Here is a 20,819-nt window from a genome sequence, read left to right on the forward strand (position 1 = left end):
TCAAAGTACTGAAAAACAGAGCCACTGTGGGAAGGAAAAAGAAAAGTTATTTCAGTGAACATTTTTTAAAAGTAAAGGCTGAGTACCTTGGGATTACTCTGGAAGATTGATTGTTAAACCAGAAAACTCACCAAGGGCTAAGATACCAGTGCACTAATTCACATTTTTTTCTAGCTAATTTCTTGAATCTAGCTCTTTACAGGCCTGTGTTATTGGAATCAGGTGGTCACTTCAGAGTTGACTGAACAGGAAAATCTAACAATGATAAACTAGCATTTTTACATCTCTGTATCAGGGCATCACAGAAGTTTTTAATGTGGGCACCCAGAAATAAGTGTTTTTCAACATGGGATCTATATTGGAGTGATAAAATGTTAAATCATATTCTGTTTGAATTGGTCTGGGATACTCCCAGTGATGTAACCTATAGCCAAAGTTGAAAATCATTGCCAACTAAAAGGTATTCTGGACATGGCCCCTCCTTGGCAAAGACTTCTAGAGCTGGGGATCTCTGGGAGCCTCTGAAAGGTGAATCAACTCCAGTGGATAAGGTCTTTCTTAGAAGAAACGAGGAAGGAGTGACTGAGTGGGCAGGCCAGTGTTGATGGGCAGTGAGGTTAAGACAGGTTGGAAAGGATATCCATCAAGAATGAGAAGGAGGCCAGAGTCTACAGAACCTGACGTAGGGCACATTTCATGTCACAACTGTGTTACTCTCCTTTAAAGAAACTGCAGCCCCAGGGTTGGGATATTTCCTAGGTAACGTAGTTTTAAGCAAGGTAGTGTTGCTTATAACAACTAAACTGTATTTTCAGTTGGATAAAACTATAATGCATAATAGAGTTGCTGGCTTCATCCAGAGTTCAGAATCCAAGGACAAGAGTTGCCAACCTCTTATACCTGTCCTCCTTACAACTCTGCTCCTCTGCCACCTGGGGACAGGCCTGATGGCTGTGCCATTCCCACCCAACAGTGGCCATCTCACCACACCTTTAGTGGCCTGTAGTGTACCAGGTTCTGTTCCCCTAAGTACAGGGAATTGTAGTCTGGAAAGATGTGATCATGGATTTGTGCCCTACCTGGCTTCTTTGAATGAGAGAACCTGTCATCAGGATGATGAGGACATTTTGCCCTTTGCTTTTTGTGAAACTGACACAGCAACTTAATTGGGATTGTTGACCATTTCAGAGGTAAACACTGCTGGAGTTTCAGATACATAAGTATACAATCATCCATGGCAAACCTATTTACTAGTGTTAGTTTTATTTTAAAGGGTGGGAGAAGTATTGATGGTCACAGTTGATGCAATCAGGACTGTAAGCTCATCAGTGCATAAATCCATTGTAACGGACTTATTGGGTGATAACCTAGGCAGGTGGGGTATGGCTGCAGGTCCTGGGCGTGTGGCCATAGGAACTGTGCTTGTGTCTTTGAAGCCTTTTGCTCTTTCTTGCTTCCGGCCTCCATGATGTGAGGCAGGAGACTTGCTCTCTTCCTCTTTCTGCCTCCCACTGCCATGCCCTAAGCTCTGCTGACATAACCAGCCTAACATGGACTGAACCCCAAAATCTCTAGAACTGTGAGCAAATAAGTCTTCCTTCCTCTAAGTTGTGCATTCGCTTTTTTGGAGTCACAGCAATGAGTTTGGAGTCACAGCAGTGAGAATGCTGACTAAAATAGTAATTTTCTTAGGAAGTATTTTTGTGCTGGGGATTGAACCCAGGGGCATTCTACCTCCTAGCTACACTCCCAGCCTGATTTTTTTTTTTAATACTTTATTTTGGTTTTTGTGTTTTGGGGGGAGCAGTACTGGGGTTGGAACCCGAGGGCATTCATTCTACCTCCGAGCTATACCCCAGCCCTATTTTTAATTCTTTACTTTGAAACAGGCTCTCATTGAGTTGCAAAGGGTTTCACTACATAGCTGAGGCTGTCTGCGAACCCGTATCCTCCTGTCTCAGTCTCCCAAGTACTGGGATTACAAGTGTGCGCCACCATGCCCAGCTTATTCTTTATTTTGAAACAGGGTCCCACTAAGTTGCGGAAGGCCTCATTAAGTAGCTGAGGCTATCCACGAACCTGGATCCTCCTGTTTCAGCCTCCCAAATGCTGGGATTGCAAGTGTGTGCCACCATGCCCGGCTCTCTTAGGAAGTTTTTTTTTTTTTTTTTTTTTTAGTGATTGTAGGTTTTTTTTAATTTAATTTAATTTATTTTTTTATTTTTTGGTGGTACTGGGGGTGGAACCCAGAGGCTTTCTACTTCTGGGCTATACTCCCAGACCTATTTTATATTTTATTTGGAAATGGGGTCTCACTAAGTTGCTGAGAGCCTCACTAAGTAGCTGAGGCTGGCTTTGAACCTGTGCGATCCTCCTGTCTCAGCCTCCCAAGTGCGGGGATTACAAGTGTGCGCCACCACGCCCGGCTTAAGACGTATTTTAAGTAGATCTGTTCTGAGAATGACAGGTCTGTCCCAAACCCAACTTAAATTTCCTCCAAAGTGTAGGCATGCTGATTAGCAGTTCCTTGTTCTAAGAGGGATCTGGCAGCCACCCTTTTCTTAGTTTAACCTGTACTATACTCAAATCAAAACTCATGCTAAGAGGGAGCCACGCATGTTTTCATGACTTTTTAACTCAAGAGTTAATAGGGATTTGAAAAACAACAGCAAGTAAAGGCACATTGTGGGATTTTAGAGCCACTTACAGGCCTATCCCCAAAAGACCGGAAAATGTTTAAAGTGAAACCTTACACTAAGAAACAGCCTGTTCTACCCCTGTCTTCCCCTAGTCCCCTCAGTAGTGGGTAGTTGGTATGAGATGCTTGCTGACTTACAGAGATAAGGTCAAGCTGTATCGTCCCAGTATTTTCAGGATCCAGCTGCTTAAATATCTCTGTGGAGGAGGAAAAGGAGATGTCATACATGAATGAGCTGAGAACAGAGATTGCATTAGCACCTTCCCCAACTGGGCAGCTGATTTCATAGATGGCCACAGCAATTATTTCTCCCCTCTTTCCCCAAATTAATAAAGAAGGAATTTCATTCTCAGTCCCTTGAGAGACATTTGTCTGGGTCAGGTGACTGCGCCATGGTGAGAGGTAGGCTGCCTCTCACCATGAACCCAGAGAACTGAAATGAGGCCTTCCCCAGCGTCCACGTACTGAATAGCGTTTCCAGTCGCACCAAACACCGAACAAAATTGTCAAAATCAATGATGAGCTGATCATCTGCAAAACGAGCGACGATGACCTGGTGCATTTGACAGGGAAGCTTGAAACCTGGAAAGAGCAAACAGGCACAAGACGATACCATTTAGCACTGTACATGAGTTTTGGAACTGATGTGACACTTTATAATTGCAATTGCTTTTGTCCCTAGGATGCGTTTGTTTTTTGTTTTGTTTTCTCTCTCTCTCTCTCTCTCTCTGTGTGTGTGTGTGTGTGTGTGTGTATTTCTGGGAATGGAACCTAAGTGCTCTACTACTGAGCCAAATTCCTGGCTGGAGACTTGTTTTATTTTGCAAAACCAGTACCTCCTGGGTTTTTTTCTCTCCACACTTTACTGTCACTCTGCCTGTTTCTTTACTGGTTGTAACCCTTTTCTGGCCTCTTCTTTTTCCATGGTCAGGCTGCTTCAAGCTATTGGTCATACTTCCTCATTATGTTTGTGTAGTTAGCTCTTAATTATCTGAGAGATCTGTTTCTTCTGAATGTAGGTGTCAGGAACTGTCTGTGGTAAGCTAATATTAAGTTTCCCTTTTTCCACAGCAAAGGATTTTTTTTTTCAGTGCTGGGGATTGAACCCAGGGGTGTTCTACCTCTGAGCTATACCCCCAGCCCTATTTTTAGTCTTTATTTTGAAACAGGGTCTCACTAAATTGTAGAGGACCTCACTAAGTAGCTGAGGCTGGCTGCAAAACTTGCGATCCTCTTGTCTCAGGCTCCTACTGAGATTGTAAGCATACACCACCACACCCAGCTCAGCAAAGGCATTTTTAAGGAGCCCCTGGCTGCCTCACATGAACACTGCATTTCCCAGCTTCTGAGACTTGCAGCCATCTGAGACTTGTGAGCCAGGTCTATCCAATAGAAGTGTGAGCAGAAGCATGGGTGTGCCTGTACAGGCAAGGAGCCCTTGTGCAAACCTGGTGGCAGCTTGTGGTTGTGGTGGCAAGTTGTCCTGGGTCCCTAATAGCTAGTGAAACAACATGGTAGGCGAAGCCTGGGGCCCTGACAGTAGAAGGCACCATCCCAGCCTTGGGCTGCTCTAAAGAAAGATCATTCCTGTTAAACCACTGATATTTGGGGTCTCTGCTGCAGCATTAAGTCCCAACTAATAGAATGAACGACCTCATGCTATTATATCTGTCCCCAAAACATGTGAGTTCCCTACTTCCGGGTCTGTTCCAAGTTTGTGTCCTATTTACTATTTATTGACATCTAGTTCTGCTAGGGACTTCCTGAAGCATTAAACTGCAACATTCTGCTTCTGCCTAACCCACTCTGCTCCAGAAAGAAGGGTGTGGTGGGGAGTGTATGAGAACTGGCTGTGTGCTCACCCTCCCAGGCTGCTCTAGAAACTAGGATTCAAGAAGTTGTCGGGAGCAGAGCCTCCAGGACACACTTAATTTGACCAGTTAGTCTTTAAGAGGAGAGAAGGAAACGGATGTGTTTGTATTAGAGCAGCACCTGCTTTGTGTCATAACTCATCAACCAAGCTTTATATTGTATAGAATAACTGTCCAACAATCTACAGACAGAGAAAATAAGAAAGGAGATACAGCTATGAGGTGTTACCTGCTTCTTCTAGTGCTTTCCTCATCTCATAGGAATTCATGGTACCAGACCTGTCAACGTCGATTTCCCGGTAAATTTTCTGAAACATGTAAAATTGTCATTAAAAACCATGACCCGGGGCAAACTGGTGGCAGTCCCCATTCAGTTCATACCACAGAGTATGTACTGACCACAGAGTAAGCACTGAGAGGGGACGAAGTTCCTCCAACTTCATGCCTCTAGTTTGGCCTTGCTAGGATCACCCATGTTACCTTGAATAGCTAATGCTGTTGTCCCTTTCTGTGAGCTGGTTTGTAAATATCAAGTCAACTAGCCAACTCCCAGGAGCCCTTGTTATTGTCTCTTGTAAGGATTTTTTTTTTTTTTTTTTTTTTTTGCGGTACTGGGGATGAAACCCAGAGACATTCTATCTCTGAGCTACACTCCCAGCCCTATTTTTTATTCTTTATTTTGAAACTAGCTCTCACCCAGTTGCAAAGGGCCTCACTAAGTAGTTGAGGCTAGCCGTGAACCACAATTCTCCTGTCTCAGCCTTCTAAATGCTGGGATTACAAGTGTGTGCCACCATGCTTGGCTGTCTCTTGTAATTTTGAACTTAAGATGTCACAGATCTTAACTATACAGGGCCGCATAGCCTTTTTAGAAAACTCTTGATGGTGCCTTTTAGCTGACCCCTTTCCCAGTCTAATCAGGTAAAGGCAGGATAGACTTCTTAACTTGCAAAGTCCTTGTTTGTTTCTGCATTTTCCCAGCTCAATCTGGGCTCCATTTTGGATAAGGTCCCCAATCCCCTTGGGAATGTTCCTCTACCATCCAAAGGAGTTGCTACAACTTAGAGAATATGCCTAGGATGCTCCCCGACACAGACCCGCCTCCCGCCCCAGGGCCCTCTTGGGATCTTACTTGGTATCTCTGGATCTTTGTCCAGAGGATGTAGAACTCCTTCAGCCCCAGCTTGCCGCTCCCATCTGACTGCCCTCTGTCAAGGAAAACTCCTGAGTCTGGTCATTCAGACAGTGTCTCCTGGTTTGCCCTCTCATCCGACTCTTCTGGCCATCACAGCACGTGCACAGGATGTTTGGCAGAAGGAGCTTTCTGCATTTTACCTTACCAAACCTCCATTAAAGGGTTGGAGAATGGGCAAGATAGAGACCTGAGGCTCCTGCTGTTTCTGGTTGCTGTTTTAACCTGGGGGTGCTATGGGACCCCAGATCCTGCTAAAAATGAGCCATAAGTGATGGGTTCAGATGGCTGGGCCCTTGCCATCTCTCGAGTGTCCTTTGGAGCACTTCTAGGAGGCCCTGCGAGGGGATCTGCACAGCGAGTGCGCACCAGGAGCCCCCTGGGTGAAACGTCACAGACCGTGGCCTCAGGAACAAGGGGCAGCTGTGGTTAGTCTGAGACAGGAGGGCGGCCTGGAAGGAATGCTCATGAGGGTGGGCCCTTGTCTCCAGATCTAGCATAGAGTCTTAACCGAGAAAACAAATTCCTATCAGAAACACTGTGGTTAGGGAATACTTTCCTAGGTGAAGTAGTGGGGGCACTGTCACTCAGGAAACAAACCCAGGCTACCCCGGGCAGAGTGGTGGGGCGCTGTCAGGAATTCCCAGCAGCCCGAGGGACAGCTGGCTGACTGTGGTCTGGAGAGGAAGCATCTCACTTTCCTTTAGTTGAGGAGTCACATTTCCCCAGGAGGGGAGTTCAGGACTAAGGCTGTCCCACAGCATCCGTACAGCCATTCTGAGGGAGGAAGAAGGCAATTGGAGCCTTTCTAGAGTGATTTTGTGATTTTTTTTTTTTTTTTGTAGTGGTACTGGGGATTGAACCAATTGGCACTGTACCTACATGCCACACCTCAAGCCCTATTTTTTCTTTTTTGGAGGTCTGGGGATGGAACCCAGGGACATTCAACCTCCAAGATACACCCCCTGCCCTATTTTTTTATTCTTTATTTTGAAACAGGGTCTCACTAAGTTGCGGAGGGTCTCACTAAGTAGCCGAGGCTATCCATGAACTGCGATCCTCAGGTCTCAGCCTCCCAAATGCTGGGAATACAAGCGTGTGCCACCACGCCCGGCTTCATTTCTTTTAAAATTGTGAAACAGAATCTCACTAAGTTGCCACGACTGGCCTCAAACTTGCAATATTCCCGACTCAGCCTTCCAAGTACTGGGATTACAGGTGTGCACTGCCCAGGCCAGTTTGGAGTGAGGTTTTAAATGCCCAGTCTGTTCTCTGTTAAAGGATACATCTAGCATGTCCACCATGATTTTGCAGGTCTCTATGCTGAAGCCATCCGACTTGATATCTTGGCCTAAAAGACAAAGCGAGTGTGACAGGAAAATCTTCTGCCCAACTGGACTTTCCAAGGTTCTGGACATGTCATTTTTGTCTCTGCCCTCCACAAAGCCACTTAGATTGTTTTAAATAGCCACACGTATCGACTCGGAGAGTGCAGAGGGTTTTACACTTGTCTGCAGACTTCTCTTGAGTATTTGCTGTGGATAAGTGGAATTTCAATAAGTGCTTTTTTATTTTTATTTAGCTGTTTGTTTTGAGATGGGGTCTTGTTGTGTTGGCCAGACTGGCCCAGACTGAACTCCTGGACTCAAGTGACCCACCTCAGCCTCTCAAGTAGCTGGGGCCACAGGTGCGCCCGCCATGCCCAGCTCAGGTGCTTTTGAAATACACAAGTAGAAGAAGCATAAATGGTGGGTCCTCTCGGTGCTCAGGGGCTGGGAAACCACCTGTGGCTGCTGGGCAAGGACGAAGATACAGCCCAGAGCACGCGTGGGCTCGGCCTGGGCTGTGGCCTGTGAGGGGAAGAGGGTTCCTCCAGCTGTCCACCTGTAGGCATTTATGCAGGTCTGTGTCTTCAGCTGACTGAGAAGCCTGCGGACCGTCCAGGGGCTACTGTGTCCCACTGGGGGAATTCTATCTCAGTGACCATCAGGTGGTACGAAAGCCTTGTCCCAAATGTGACTCTAGCTTCTCACATACTTTATGAAGAGCCTTTGGGTTAGGTCCTTGTAAAATGGTCAAACATAGCCTGTCTCGAAGCTGCCGCTCTGAGCACCAGGCCCTTCTTGGCTGTGGGCCCCAGGCTTGGGCAGAGGCTGGAGCCACCAGGCAGGCTGGGGGAGGGGCCTGAGTCAGAGGCAGGAAGCAAATGCTGCTCCTGGCTCCTGGCGGAGTCCAGCCTGGCCTGAGTCCTGCCTGCCTCCATCTGTGCATAAACAATGAGCCTTTGGTCTGCTCGGGCTCATGACAGCCACACATCTGAAGGCCCTGTGACCTCACTTGTGCCTGACAGCCTCCAGGGTAAACACCAGCCTCTTGTCCTCCCTCCAAATCAGAGGAGGGTGGGTGAGGCTGGGGCCAGCCTTGGGAGCCCTGCACTGGACTGGCAGCGCTCAGGTCACCCCACCTTTCCTGGGCGAGCATCCTGAACCACAGGTGCCCTAAGATGGCCATTCAGAGGCCACAGGACTGGGACCTGTTTCTGTGTTTCTGTGTTTCTTTTTTTTTTTTTTTTGTGGTACTGGGGTTCCTGGAAGCCGGTCTATCTCCGGACTACACTCCCAGACCTATTTTATTTTTGGAAACAGGGTCTCCTAAGCCAGCACGGCTGGCTTCGAACCTGCGCGATCCTCCTGTCTCTGCCTCCCAAGCGCGGGGATTACAAGCGTGCGCCACCACGCCCGGCTGTTTCTGTGTTTCTATGAGGTGCACGTACTGGGACAGAAGACCCAGCTGCCCCTGAACTTTTCTTTGGCTCTAAAGGGAAATCTGCTTTGGTCTCTTGGGGTTAGGCAAGAGGCGGTCTGGTCTGTCTTTAGAGAGAATGTCAACCCTGCAAGTTGGTGAGACATCTCCATGTGACCCACAGGCTGGTGTTCAGGATATGATGTCACATGCATTTGTTTTGACCTGTATTTATAACTGCTGGTATTGTACAAAACCCTGCTCTCATACTGAATCTAAAGCAGCATGAGTCATAATAATTTCCAGATGGGGGAATGTGTCTTTTTTTTTTTTTCCTAAGAAATAGTTATATAAGCTGAAAAGAGTTGTAAGGTTGTAAAAACTATGGAGCTGCCTCATTCTCAAGTCTCCCAGTTCTATTCTTTTGTTTGTTTGTTTGTTTATTTGTTTGTTTGTTTTTGGTTGGGGGGAAGCCCTAAACCTGGGCTGAAAGGAGATATCCCCAGAGTACTTTGCTTGGCTCTGACTTCAGTGGAGTGGCATTTTTCCAAGTCCAGCTGGTGTCAAGCTGGGTGTGACGGCACACACATACAATCTCAGTATTTGGGAGGCTGAGACAAGAGGATCACAGGTTCGTGGCCAGCCTCGGCAATTTAGTAAGACCCTGTTTCGAAAATAAAATGGACTGCGGGTGTAGCTTGGAGGTAGAAAGCCCCTGGCTTCAATCCCCCATACCTTAAAACAAAAAACAAAACAGAAAAAAAAGGTTCAGATGTGGGTCATTTACATACAGAATGGGGAGATGAGACTGTAACCCACTTCCCTTAGCTTGAGTATAAGATGCCCATTTATTTTTCCATTCTTGCCAGTCAATGAGATAGCACTACATCAGTGATTCCTCAGTACAGGCAGAGAATCCCAGAACTCAGGAATGCTTTCTGGCTCCAGTTATCTGGGCTCACAGTGCTTTTTCTTCTCAATCAGTTATGGTAGCTACCCAGTAGGGAGTGTGGGCTCTGTACTACGCTATTTCCACATGTTGCTTCCTATAAGGCATTCAACCACTTGAGCGACGTCATAGCGTATCTATTTTACAGACAAGGAAGCAGGAATCCGAGAGGTGCTGTAAGTTTTTTAGATCACAGAGCTGGTAATAGATGGAATCTGGGCTTGATCTTTGATCTCTAGACCCTGGACAGCTTTGTTCTTTTTTTTTTTCTTATCATATCACCAGATCTCCCTCCACGCTGCTCTTCAAAGGTCAGCATATGCAAGGGAAGGAACTCCTGTGCTCCCTCCTGTCCACAAGGGAAGAAACAAGAGCAGGGGTTTGCGGAGAGGAGGACACTTACGCTTTGCCAGAACTCTTCTCAAGATGGTCTGCAACTCAAAGGCGGAGATCTCTGCATCCTGTGGATGTGAGACCAGAGCATCATTTCTGGGGGAAGCTGGGGAAGCTCAGTAAAGCGGACATGTATGGGGCACGTGCATCAGCTGCGTGTGCATTTCTGACAGCCCGAGGCGATGCTGGCGCTGCCGTCCCCAGCCCACACTCAGTAGCTGCCTGGCCCACGTGGATGATGTCTGACTGTGCAGCGTGCTCCAGGTGGAGAGGAGCCACCATTTCTTTGCTGTAGGGAACATGTTCATGGTCCCTCTCAGCCTAGTTCTTGTACACTGTTCCTCCTTTCTGCACGCCTTCTATCCCTTAAAACTCAGCTCTTGAGCTGGGTATGGTGGTATATACTCATAATCCCAGTACTTGGGAGCCTGAGACAGGGGGATCACAGGTTCAAAGCCAGCCTCTGCAACATAACAAGGCTCTCAGAAACCTAGTGAGGCTTTGTTTCCAAATACAGAAATAAAATAAGGCTAGGGGTGTAGCTTGGAGGTAGAATGCCTCTGAGTTCAATCCCCAGTACAAAAAAAAAAAAAAAAAAAAAAAAATCCTCCGATCTTAGGCTTCCTGAAACATTGGTTAAAATCAGCTGTTGCTAAGAACTGGCCCAGCATCTCCTCTAGAGCCCATTATGCCTGGGCTCCCAGAAGTGATTCAGGTGCCCCTATTCACTTAGGCAAATTTGTGTGAGGGACAAGCCCAGTGTTGAAAACCAAGATGGCCTGTAGTCATTTCTGCTCTCCTGGGGTGTGTGTGATTCAATCAGTTGGGGAATAAAACCCTCTGATGCCCCTTCCCTTGGAGGAAGGGGTGGGAGTGGGGCACGGGGCAGATGGCACCCTTTAGGACTTTGAGGAGTCCTTGGCTAAGCCGAGGGGCCCAGGTGAGCTTGATGGTGGATGCTGGAGAGCTAACACATAATGAAGAAGGATGGATTTGGTTTGAGAGTTGTGGGAAAGAAGGAAGGCTGAGTGACTTTGCAGCAGGCTCACATGGCAGAGTGGTTATTTTAAGAACAGAAAGTCTAATATTCTTTTGGAAGTTGTTTGCATTTTTGAGACTTGAAAGCCTTCAAAAATGCTTTTTGTGGAAATCAAGGATAAAGGGCCGTACTCCAGAAAATAAAACAACCTCAAGGTGAGTGCAAGAATCCTAATGAAAAGCCTAGGGGAGACATGACCGTGGGAATGGAGGCCCGGCGTGTGCGGAGGTCTCGGGGGACAGAGCGGGCAAGAGACCTGAGCTGCGGCCCGCGTCACAGCTGCGGCCCTTCACTTTTGTTTGGTTTGCTTCCTTTCCCCCTTTAAACTAAAATCTTGAGGACGAATTCTGTCTTTTGCTTTATGCCAACAAAGGGTTTTGGGGGAACACCTACCTCCCCTGCCAACTGGGCAAACAGCCTCCTGAATCCATCATCGATGTCCTCCTCATTGGCGTCGATCTGGAAGGTGAGGCCCAGGATCAGAGCGAGGATGACGGCAAGGCGCCCGCCCACCCCTCTGGGTCCTCCAGCCCTTTCTCTACCTCTCTCATGGCCCAGAGCCCAAGGGTGTTGAGATTACAATAAAGGAACTAATGAAACATTTTTTCTCTAGATGAAATGCATGAGAAATAGATACTGTACAAAAGGAGTTATGCCTTGATTTCTATACAGGGGTCTCATACGTACAGGCCAACCAAAGTGACCTATAAGATCTATTCTAAGACTGACTAGAATGTTCTGGAAGGATTTCAGCAGTGACCACAGTCCATGAGGCTCTAGAAATCGTCCAGTTGGCCCATGGATGCACATGACAAGCGCTGACCTTCAGCAACGAATGAGTGGATAATGGAGCCACCTCGGGTGCCTGAAGAGAGCAGGGAGGACCCCTTTCTCTGTTTGTGGTACTCTCCTTCCTCCACTTGGATTTGTTTATTAAAATTGGCCTTGTTTGAATTTCCTGAATTATATCCTAAAGCTCTCCAGCATTTAAAGTGCACTTTTGGGACTCTAGGGAAATCCTGTCATCCCGTGTATTCATTTTATAGAGGAGGCCCAGCCAGGGGAGCGAGGAGAGCCCGGCCTGCTGGGTGCAGTGCTGGTGCTCTGCTCTCCTGCTCTCTGCTGTCCAGGACAGGGTAGGTGGAACTCAGGAGTTACAAGTACCTCTTCAAGGTTGGCCTCGATTTCATCGTCCACAGCTCTGGAAATAGAAGGAAAGTATGTTAGTGAAAGGCAGGTGAGGGTGACCTGGCAGTGCCATGGGAATCACGCTGAATTGGGAGTGCACTGTTTAACGCCAGCACGAGGTGGGCAGGGGGATATCTGTGATAACGTGTCCCCTAAGCAGTAGGCATCGAGGCAGTAACAACCCATGAGGTTTTTGGTCTTTGTCTAGTGCACAGGCTTCCCAGGTGGCGGGGAGCAAGCAGCTCACCCGGCTCCCCGCCTGAGGGACAGCTTCATGTTCCAGCTGAAGCACTCTGCCATTTCCAGGCCTTATTCCTGTGGCACCTGGGCTCAGCCACTGTCTAGGTGCTCTGTGCTCAGCCAGGGAGGCAGCAGAGAGGGGGCCCCCTGTAATTTCAGCTGTACCTTGGGCAATGCTTATTTTATCCTGTGCACAGTCCCCCTTCAGAGGGCTGAGTCCTTCTGCTCCACAGTGAGGGCAATGAAGCGCAGAGGTCTTGCCCTGGGATCTTAGACTGGCCAAGAGTCCTGCCTGCAGGGCAGATGCTCACAGAAGAAAGGACATGGGCTTCCTGGTGCTGATGGCTAGAGTCTGGAATGAGGCCTGAAATCCTGGGACAGGGAATTGGGCAGCTCTGAGGGCCAGGGAACACCTTGGCGAGAGTGAGGGGACTGAGGCTCTCCTGGGGCAGTGGCTTGTGGCTGGCAGGGAGGACAGGGTTTGACAAACATTAGTGTCATTCCGACGACCGTGAGTCATGCCAGCTGAGCACACCGGGCCTCCTCCAGTGAGCTGAGGAAAGTCCCTTCCCTGGGGCAGCTTTAGCAAAGGAAGAGCCCATCAACAGCAGGGGCCTGCAGCCACACTCTTGGCATTTGTTGGTTTGCTGCTCTCCCTTCTCCATAGGAAATGATTTCTCTGTCTCCTCTTGGAGCAAAGGCATTCCCTGTACTCCTCCCCACTGCCCTCTACAGGCCACCAGGCCACGCCTGCTGGACACACTCTAGGGGACTGTGGACTTCTGGCCCGAGGTCCGGGGGTGCCCCATACCCTGTTGTCCATCTATCCTTGGCTCCTACTCTCCCCATCCTGTCCCCAGCCTCCCATCAGTGCCTTTCAACGAACTTCCCTTTGCTTAAATGCTCAAGGTTGTTTCTGTCCCTAGCAATCAAGTACCCAACTGAATATCCATGTCTAAGACACTCATAACTGAGACCAGGTAGACAGTGGCAGGCAACTGGGCTTCAGCCATAAAGGGTTTCCAAAGAACTAAGGTCCAAAGAGGAAGGGGGAGGACTGAAGACCTTGTATCTATCGAGGAGAGATGGGACCATGGAGACAATCACTTATACCAGGCATGGGGGCTTCCCAGTACTTGGAAGGCTGAGTCAAGAGGATCACAGGTTCAAGGCCAGCCTTAGCAACTCAGGCCTCCAGCAACTTAGTGAGACCTTGTTTCTAAATAATTAAATAAGGGCTGGGGGTGTGTGACTTGGAGGTGCAATGCCCCTGGGTTCAATCCCCAGTACAGCAAATAAATAAATAAATAAATAAATAAATAAATAAGAAAGAGATTCTCTCTTATACCCTGATGGATTGCCTGGTCCCATGGCTTGGGAAGACAGGGGTTGTGCCAGCACTACCTGGCTTTCTCCAAATGAAGGGTGTGGGTTCATGGATAGTTTAACATAGGCCATTAAAATGAAAGCACTGACTAGAGCATTCAGAAATGCAATTGTGAAATTAGATTCTTCAAGGCTCCCCTACCCCAGCCACCTCTTTCCAATGCAGAATATCCTAAGTATCTCTTTCCTTTGCTTACCTGATTTTATTTAATTAATTAATTTATTTATTTATTTATTATTTTTGCAGTACTGGGATGGAACCCAGGGGCATTCTACCTTTGAGCTATACCCCCAGCCCTATTTTTTATTCTTTAATTTTTGAAAGAGGGTCTCACTGAGTTGCAAAGGGCCTCATTAAGTAGTAGTTGAGGCTGTCCTTGAACCACGATCCTCCTGTCTTAGCCTTCCAAATGCTGGGATTATAAGCATGTGCCACCACACCTGACTCTTTGCTTACCTGATTTTAACACTAAAAATTCTTCAATACATCAACCCCCACGTGTACGTTCAAAGCAGGCAGGTGTAGAAAAAGAAACCTGCATTCAAACAGTGAAGGACAGACCAGCAGCTGGGAACAGAGAAGGGTGGGCAGAAGGCCAGGTTTGAAGCCAGCCTCAGCTACTTAGTGAGGCTCTCAGCAACTTAGTGAGACCCTGTTCCCAAATAAAATATAAAATGGGTCTGGGAGTACAGCCTGGTGGTAGAAAACCCCTAGGTTCCACCCCCAGTACCATGAAGAAGAAGAAAGAAGAAAGAAGAAAGAAGGAAGGAGGAGGAGGAGGAGGAGGAAGAGGAGGAGGAGGAGGAGGAGGAGGAGGAGAAGTAGGAGGAGGAAGAGGAAAGGGGGCAGAGGAAGGCACTAAGCCACCTACTGGTAGTCCGCTTTCTTCTCTGAGAAGACCCGGACGCAGAAATCTCCGTCCTTGTTGGGTTCGAAAGTGGAGGGCACGAGAATGTACTCCCCGGGGGGCAGCTTGAAGCGGTTGAGCACCTCCCGGAGGTTGATGAAGGTGTCTGAGCGCTCCCGGGCCCGGGTGTTCAGGAAGAAGTTTCTGCTGAGGTGAATGTTGGTCTGCCCAATTAGCTGGTGGGTAAACAGAAAAATGGGGAGGAATATCAAGTAAATGTCATTTTCAGCCCTCGAGATAGAGGGATGACAGCAATGATGTTTTCTTCCCTTTAGAGAAGACACAAACTTAGCCAGGCATGGTGGCCCATGTGTATAATCCCAGGACTTGGGAGACTGAGACAGCAGGTTAGAGGCTAGCCTCAGCAATTTAGTGAGATCCACAGCAGCCTATTAAGACTCTATTTCAAAAATAAAGGGGGTGAGGGGGGCTTGGAATATAGCCCAGACGTAGAATGCCTCTGGGTTCAATCTCTAGTACAAAAAAAAAAAAAAAAAAAAAAAAGAGCAAACTTGGCACTAGACAGTGGGGCTGCAGGAGCTCCACGTCTGCCTACTGTGCAGAGACCCCATCCTTCCACGTGGAGCTCCTAGCCTCTCTCTAGGTGACTCTCAGAGGGGTCAGAGTCCCCACTGGGGAATCGGGTTCAGTTCTGTGTGGCAAAGGATATGCTAATAAAAGCAAAGACAACACATGGGGGCGCATGCGAAGCTGAGACAGGAGGATTGTAGGTTCAAGACCAGTATGCAGTAACTTTGTGAGATCCTGTTTCAAATAAAGAAAAAAGGACTGTGAGTGTAGCTCAGAGGTTCAATCCCCAGTACCTAAATAAATAAATAAATAAGTGAATAAAGAATAAAAGCAATAAGGTAATACTGAGGGCCAAGCAGGTCTCACACACAGCACCAGGAGCTTCTGCTGCACTGTCCTTCCAAGGGGAAGACAGGCATGGGTGGCGGGGGCGCCCTGTGCACCCGCTTTAATAACTGTGGCCTCTGAAGCCACACTGCCACCATATGACCAGCTAGTTCGGTTAATGCTAATTGTGGCCCCACTAAGCGCTCTGGCATAATTTAAGTTATGCCCACAGTAGCCCCGTGAGGCAGAGAACTTTTACTGTAAAAGAAACTACAGTTCAGAGATCTGTCACATGCTTGAGGCCGTGTGAATCCAGTCCTGGTCTCCTTCCTGTGCTCCTACTGGGTCTTACAGTGCAGTCTGCAGGGGTCACCTTGCCCCTTCCTACGTGTTCTTAGAGCCAGCCCCCTGGTCTCAGGACTGTTCACCTAGAACCAAACCCTGCAGTCTCTGCATGTTACAGGGAGGCAGAAAGCCCTGCAGCAACCTCCTGGGCCACCTTGCCTGAGCTTAGACCAGAGGGACCCAGAACCCAGCAACCTCAGCAGGGCACTCATCCTCCGAGCCACTGCTGCCCCCAGGCCTCAGGACACTCCTGGAGCCCAAGCCTCACGCAGGCCGTGGAGCTGAGGCCCGGGATGGGGCTGACGCGTGCCGGACGTACCTCCTCCGGAACCTGCAAAGTAAAAGAAGCCCAATTCAGGCTGTGAGGAAGCATCGCGCCGCAATGCCAGCACTGGGACTGTCATCCTTGCCACCTGCTGCCCTGGAGCCCTTACCACCATTCCCAGTACACAGAGTATAAAGCAGGCGTGAGTCTCCAGCCTTGGAGACGAAGCTAACAGCCTGCCCCCTAGCAGGGAAACCGTCAGGTCCTGGAAGAGGAAGGACAGGTATGGCAGGGCCTCTGTGAGTCACACCCGGTCTGTATTTTCTAAAGCAAATAATTTCTCCTTTGGCCTCAGTTTCCTTATCTCTAAAATGGGACTCAATGGTCAAAGCTCTTCTCAACTCTGAAAGCCCATGATGTGATTTCCAAGGGCATGAGGGCAGGGTGGTGGCCATGGGTCTCAATTCCGTTCTCATAGAGTATGCTGGAAACTGGGCTCTGAGGGCAGATGGAAACCCCTCTTTTTAGCACTTGCTATTTCTCAGGCTGTGAAGGTGACCTTGCTGGAGCTCAGGGCTGAGATCAGCAGCAGGCTCTAAGGCTGGGGAACTGGTGTCAGCGCCACTGGTTCCAGCATTAAATCCAAACGTACCCTCTCCAGCTGCCTGAAAGGCTTCCCAGCTCCACCCTCCCAGGCTGTGAAAGCTCTCCTCTGTGCTGCAGGCCGGTCAGTTCTCTCTGGCCAGCGGGCCTGGCGGGGCTGCCCTCTGGCTGTGCCCAGCAGGGCTTTTCTCTAACTTGGCTCGGAATGAAAGAAGGACCTGTGTGCAGTGAGGGTGCCATGGGGAGCAGGGCTCCGGTGGTGCAGCCCTGGGGGAGCCGATGGCCTGAGGCCTACACGGTCCAGGCCAACAACTTCGCTGGGCCCTGACCAGCTGGACTTGCCCTTACGACCTTTCCTGATATGTTTCAGAATATCCTGTTCTCAAGTCTCCTCTGTACTTTGGAGCTTGGAGGGCCAACCAGAATGGCAGGCCTGGGAGATGTGAGAAGGGCCATTCCGTGAGGCTGGCTGTGGGGGTCCAGGAAGGGCTGGGGAGGCCCTGGTGACACTGCAGCACAGACACTTCCATGTGAGCCTCTGCAGAGCCTGGCTCAGCTTTGACTTGGCCAAGCTCCCTATTCACTGTCCACCCTAGTTCTGCCTCTGGGGTCAGCCTTCCATGCCCATGGGGCTGAGGTCAGCCAGGGTTGGGCGGGAGGGCAGGTGCCTGCCCCTGTCCGCCCGCACCTCGTAGATGCCGAAGCCAATGGTGTGCATGTCCTCGCCCATCTTCCTCTGCCGCCGCCGGTGCTTCTGGATGAGGCCTACCAGGAAGGTGCAGCCGCTCTCGCCATCCTCCTCATCCTCATCCTCCTCCTCCAGCTTGATCAGGTACTGAGGGTTCATCCAGAAAGTGTCTGCAGCAGAGGGGGAGAGGAGCCTGGCCCTGAGCAGATGTGCAAGGGGTCTGGGGCAGCTCTGGGGTGGACCCTGGGGAGAGGAACCGAGGAGCCAGGTGCACCCAGCAGGGCGGGGTCGGGCGGAGGTGGCCTTGCAGGAAGGATGGCCTCTCTGCTCTGAATCTCCCTGGCAGTTCTCTGTCCTGCCCCAGCGGCTGTCTTGGGGACTCTTGTCACTCTGGAAGGCAGGCTGGTTGGAGCTGCAGCTCCATCTAGTGGTGCCTTCCACATGCAGGGCTCTACACCCCAAGCAGGGCTCTACAGAATGGGCCTGGGGGCCTGGCTGAGGAATCCCCTGCCCCTGGTGCACACAGAGCCAGGATCACCTGGACAGTTTCAGCCCCCCTGTCCCTTTTCTCGGGCCTGTTCTCTGACCCACCCCACGGTGTCTCCAACTTCTCCACTTAAAATCCCATTTACAGGAAGGATCCAAGAGTCATCCTTGTTTAAGGTCCTGATGCTGATTACTGCCCCACACCTGATGGAATAAACCTGGAAAGGTGGGCTCGAAGCCATTGTCTATGTGGAAGCAGGCAGCCAAAGCCCCACAGCTGCCACCAGCTTTTGTGAATTAAATTTCACTGGCACGCAGCCACGCTGAGCAGATACAGGAGAGACTGAATGGCCCAGAATCCAGAGTGTTCTCTGGGGTCCTTTGGAGGGGCTGCCAGCCCCTGCTGTAATGGTGTGGGGCATTTTTGTGGGTGGCAGAGGGCCTTCCCAGTGCTGGCCTCTGAGGCTGCCACCTGGGGGCTGCACACTTGAGCTGGATACTGGTCAGCCAGTCCCAGGCTGACTACTTTCTCTGTGGGCACCACTCAGAGCCTCAGTTCCTTGACAGCAATGACCAGGGCCTGCTACCAGAGTCCTTAAAGAGTGACTCCGCTGTCAGAACACCTGGGTTCATATCCCAGCAAGCTGTGTGGCTTTGGCAAAGGCACTTGACATCTCTAAGCCTCGTTTCCTTCATCTTAGAGATGGAGACGGTGATTAAAAAAAAGTCTGTTAGGAAGATTAGTTGCAACACTATAATACACTTTGGGACTGTCCCAGCACCCACTGTATGCTCCATAATTGGTAGGTGGTGTCAGGGTTAAACAGTTTCTAAGTGGGGAGAAGGAGAGTGTGGCCCTCAAGTCGAGGGGATCAACAAGCGCTGGACCAGGGGAGAAACCCACACCCCACGGGAGGGGGAGCCAGTCACCATTCGCCAAGGACACTGAGCACAGGAGAGGGACGTGGGCCACAAGGACCTGATGCCCAGCAGCCCCGGTGGGTGCAGAGGAAGAGGGTTCCCTCGGGGGCTGGCCACCTGGGCTTACGGGGTAAAGTGAGGTTGAGCCTGGCAGAAGGTCACGGGTGCCAGAGAATCTATGCCTGGAGGGGATGTCATGGAGATGCTTGTGGAGGCAAACGAAAGCAGGAGGTCATAGGGCCGAGAAAACAGAGAGGATGTTGAGGCAGAGGCTGAAGGAGAAAGACAGCGAGGGTTAAAATGAGCCGGAGCTGCCTGCCCTGAGCTGCCAGGCTGGGCAGAAGCAGTCTCTCTCAGAACAGGGTGAGGTTTCTCCAGGGGGCAGCAGCCCTTACTGGGGTAGTTCCTGCAGCCACCGGCGGTGGAGCCCCTCCTCCAGTTCCCGTCCATCTTTGTGAGCTTCCACTTCTTGTAGGTGTCGCTGGTGAGGGTGTCTGGGGTCAGGTTGCAGATCTCCAGGCGGGAATAGTGCCTCAGGAAGTCGCCAAAAGACATCCTGGAAAAGCCCGGGTCACGGGACACTCACTAGTCAGCCTGGCCCTTCTGCTCATGCCACACCAGGAGCCCGTCAAGAGTAGACACAATGGCACTTGAGGCTGAATAGTAGTTCAGAATCAGAGGGTTCAGATTCCAGTCTCAGCTCTGCCATTTTCTAACTGGGTGACTTTGAGCATTATTTAACCCATGAACATTAAACAAGACAGCATGCAGACATGGGTGAACTGCAAGTTGTGTGGCCTTCAGAGCGGCTCCAACACAGCCAGGTCCTCTGCACTCACTGAGGAACCAGTCCTGGCGAGGCTCCAGGGCCCCGTCCCTCCCCCTGTTTTCTCCTGGGATCAGAAGGAGCCTGAAGAGATTCTCAGCACTTTTGGTTTGTGAAGCTTCCCAGCTTGCAAAGCCCACTGCGGAGATGATAGACCGAAGAGGCTGACGAAGTTTGGGGTGGGGCTTACAGCGACTTTATCTATTGATTTTTTTGTGGTACTGAGAATTGAACCCAGGGGCATTCTAACTCTGAGCTATACTCCCAGCCCTACTGTATTTTTTTTTTAAACAGGGCCTTGCTAAGGGCCTTGCTGAGGGCCTTGCTAAGTTGCTGAGGCTGCCTTAATCTGCGATCCTCTTGTGGGATTGCAGGTGTGTGCCACCACACCCAGATGGCCAACACTCTTGTTAGCAATCTGCTAGGAGAGGACACGGGACAGACCCAACTTTCCCTGAAGCCCTTACTAATCTGTGTGCGTGCGTGCATCTGAGGACTGAGCCCAGGGGCATCTACCTCTGAGCTACATCATCAGTCCTTTTAATTTTTAATTTAGAAACAGGGCTCTGCTGGTTTGCTAAGCCCCTACTAATCTTACCAGAACTCCCCATCTTCATGCCGTCTGGTCAGCATTTCCCTCACCTCTGGGTCCACAGTGTTCCAGTTGGGGCAGCTAGAAAACAAAGCAATGTGAGTGGACTTAGGAATGAGAAAATGACAATTGCTTCTTTCCATAGCACCCCAAAGTAGAGAAGCAGGGACACCCACTCTCACCTGAGGGCCCAGACCCTAGGAATGAGGGAAGTAACCTATGCCTGGCTCAGAGCCACTCTTAAATACCTGTAGAGTCAGTCCTTCCTTCTCCCCTCTCTTTTCCCCTCTCCTCCTCCTTCCTATTCCTTTCTCTCTCTCCTCTCTCTCTCTCTCTCTCTCTCTCTCTCTCTATATATATATATATATATATATATATATATATATTTTTTTTTTTTTTTTGGTACTGGGGATTGAGCCCAGGGGGATTCTATCTTCAAGCTACACCCCCAGATTTATTTATTTATTTATTTATTTATTTATTTATTTAAATAAGTTGCTGAGGCTGGCCTGGAACTTGCAATCCTCCTGTCTCGGCCTCTCATGTACTGAGATTCTCAGTGTTTCCACCATGCCCGGCTTCATAGAACACTTTAAAGAGTATAGAACATTATGCAGGTACCAACAAGG

The 20,819-nt window shown here is 49.6% G+C and overlaps 1 protein-coding gene across 1 annotated transcript in view; it reads right to left on the minus strand.

The window, feature by feature from the left end:
* CAPN2 (calpain 2) overlaps window positions 1–20,819 on the minus strand; it is a gene marked incomplete at both ends in the record, with an annotated part of 59,055 nt that continues 38,236 nt past the window's right edge. Inside the window, 14 exons of the mRNA XM_080698556.1 lie at window positions 1–24; window positions 2,837–2,895; window positions 3,164–3,280; window positions 4,799–4,877; window positions 5,702–5,770; window positions 7,048–7,112; window positions 9,856–9,913; window positions 11,278–11,343; window positions 12,049–12,085; window positions 14,571–14,782; window positions 16,129–16,140; window positions 17,366–17,535; window positions 19,168–19,328; window positions 20,197–20,271. Of these exons, the coding sequence (XP_080554682.1) occupies window positions 1–24; window positions 2,837–2,895; window positions 3,164–3,280; window positions 4,799–4,877; window positions 5,702–5,770; window positions 7,048–7,112; window positions 9,856–9,913; window positions 11,278–11,343; window positions 12,049–12,085; window positions 14,571–14,782; window positions 16,129–16,140; window positions 17,366–17,535; window positions 19,168–19,328; window positions 20,197–20,271 (1,204 nt within the window). The remainder of the gene's footprint in view (window positions 25–2,836; window positions 2,896–3,163; window positions 3,281–4,798; window positions 4,878–5,701; window positions 5,771–7,047; window positions 7,113–9,855; window positions 9,914–11,277; window positions 11,344–12,048; window positions 12,086–14,570; window positions 14,783–16,128; window positions 16,141–17,365; window positions 17,536–19,167; window positions 19,329–20,196; window positions 20,272–20,819) is intronic.

This window comes from Muscardinus avellanarius (assembly GCF_963383645.1).
Source record: "Muscardinus avellanarius genome assembly, chromosome: 7".
NCBI lineage: Eukaryota > Metazoa > Chordata > Mammalia > Rodentia > Gliridae > Muscardinus > Muscardinus avellanarius.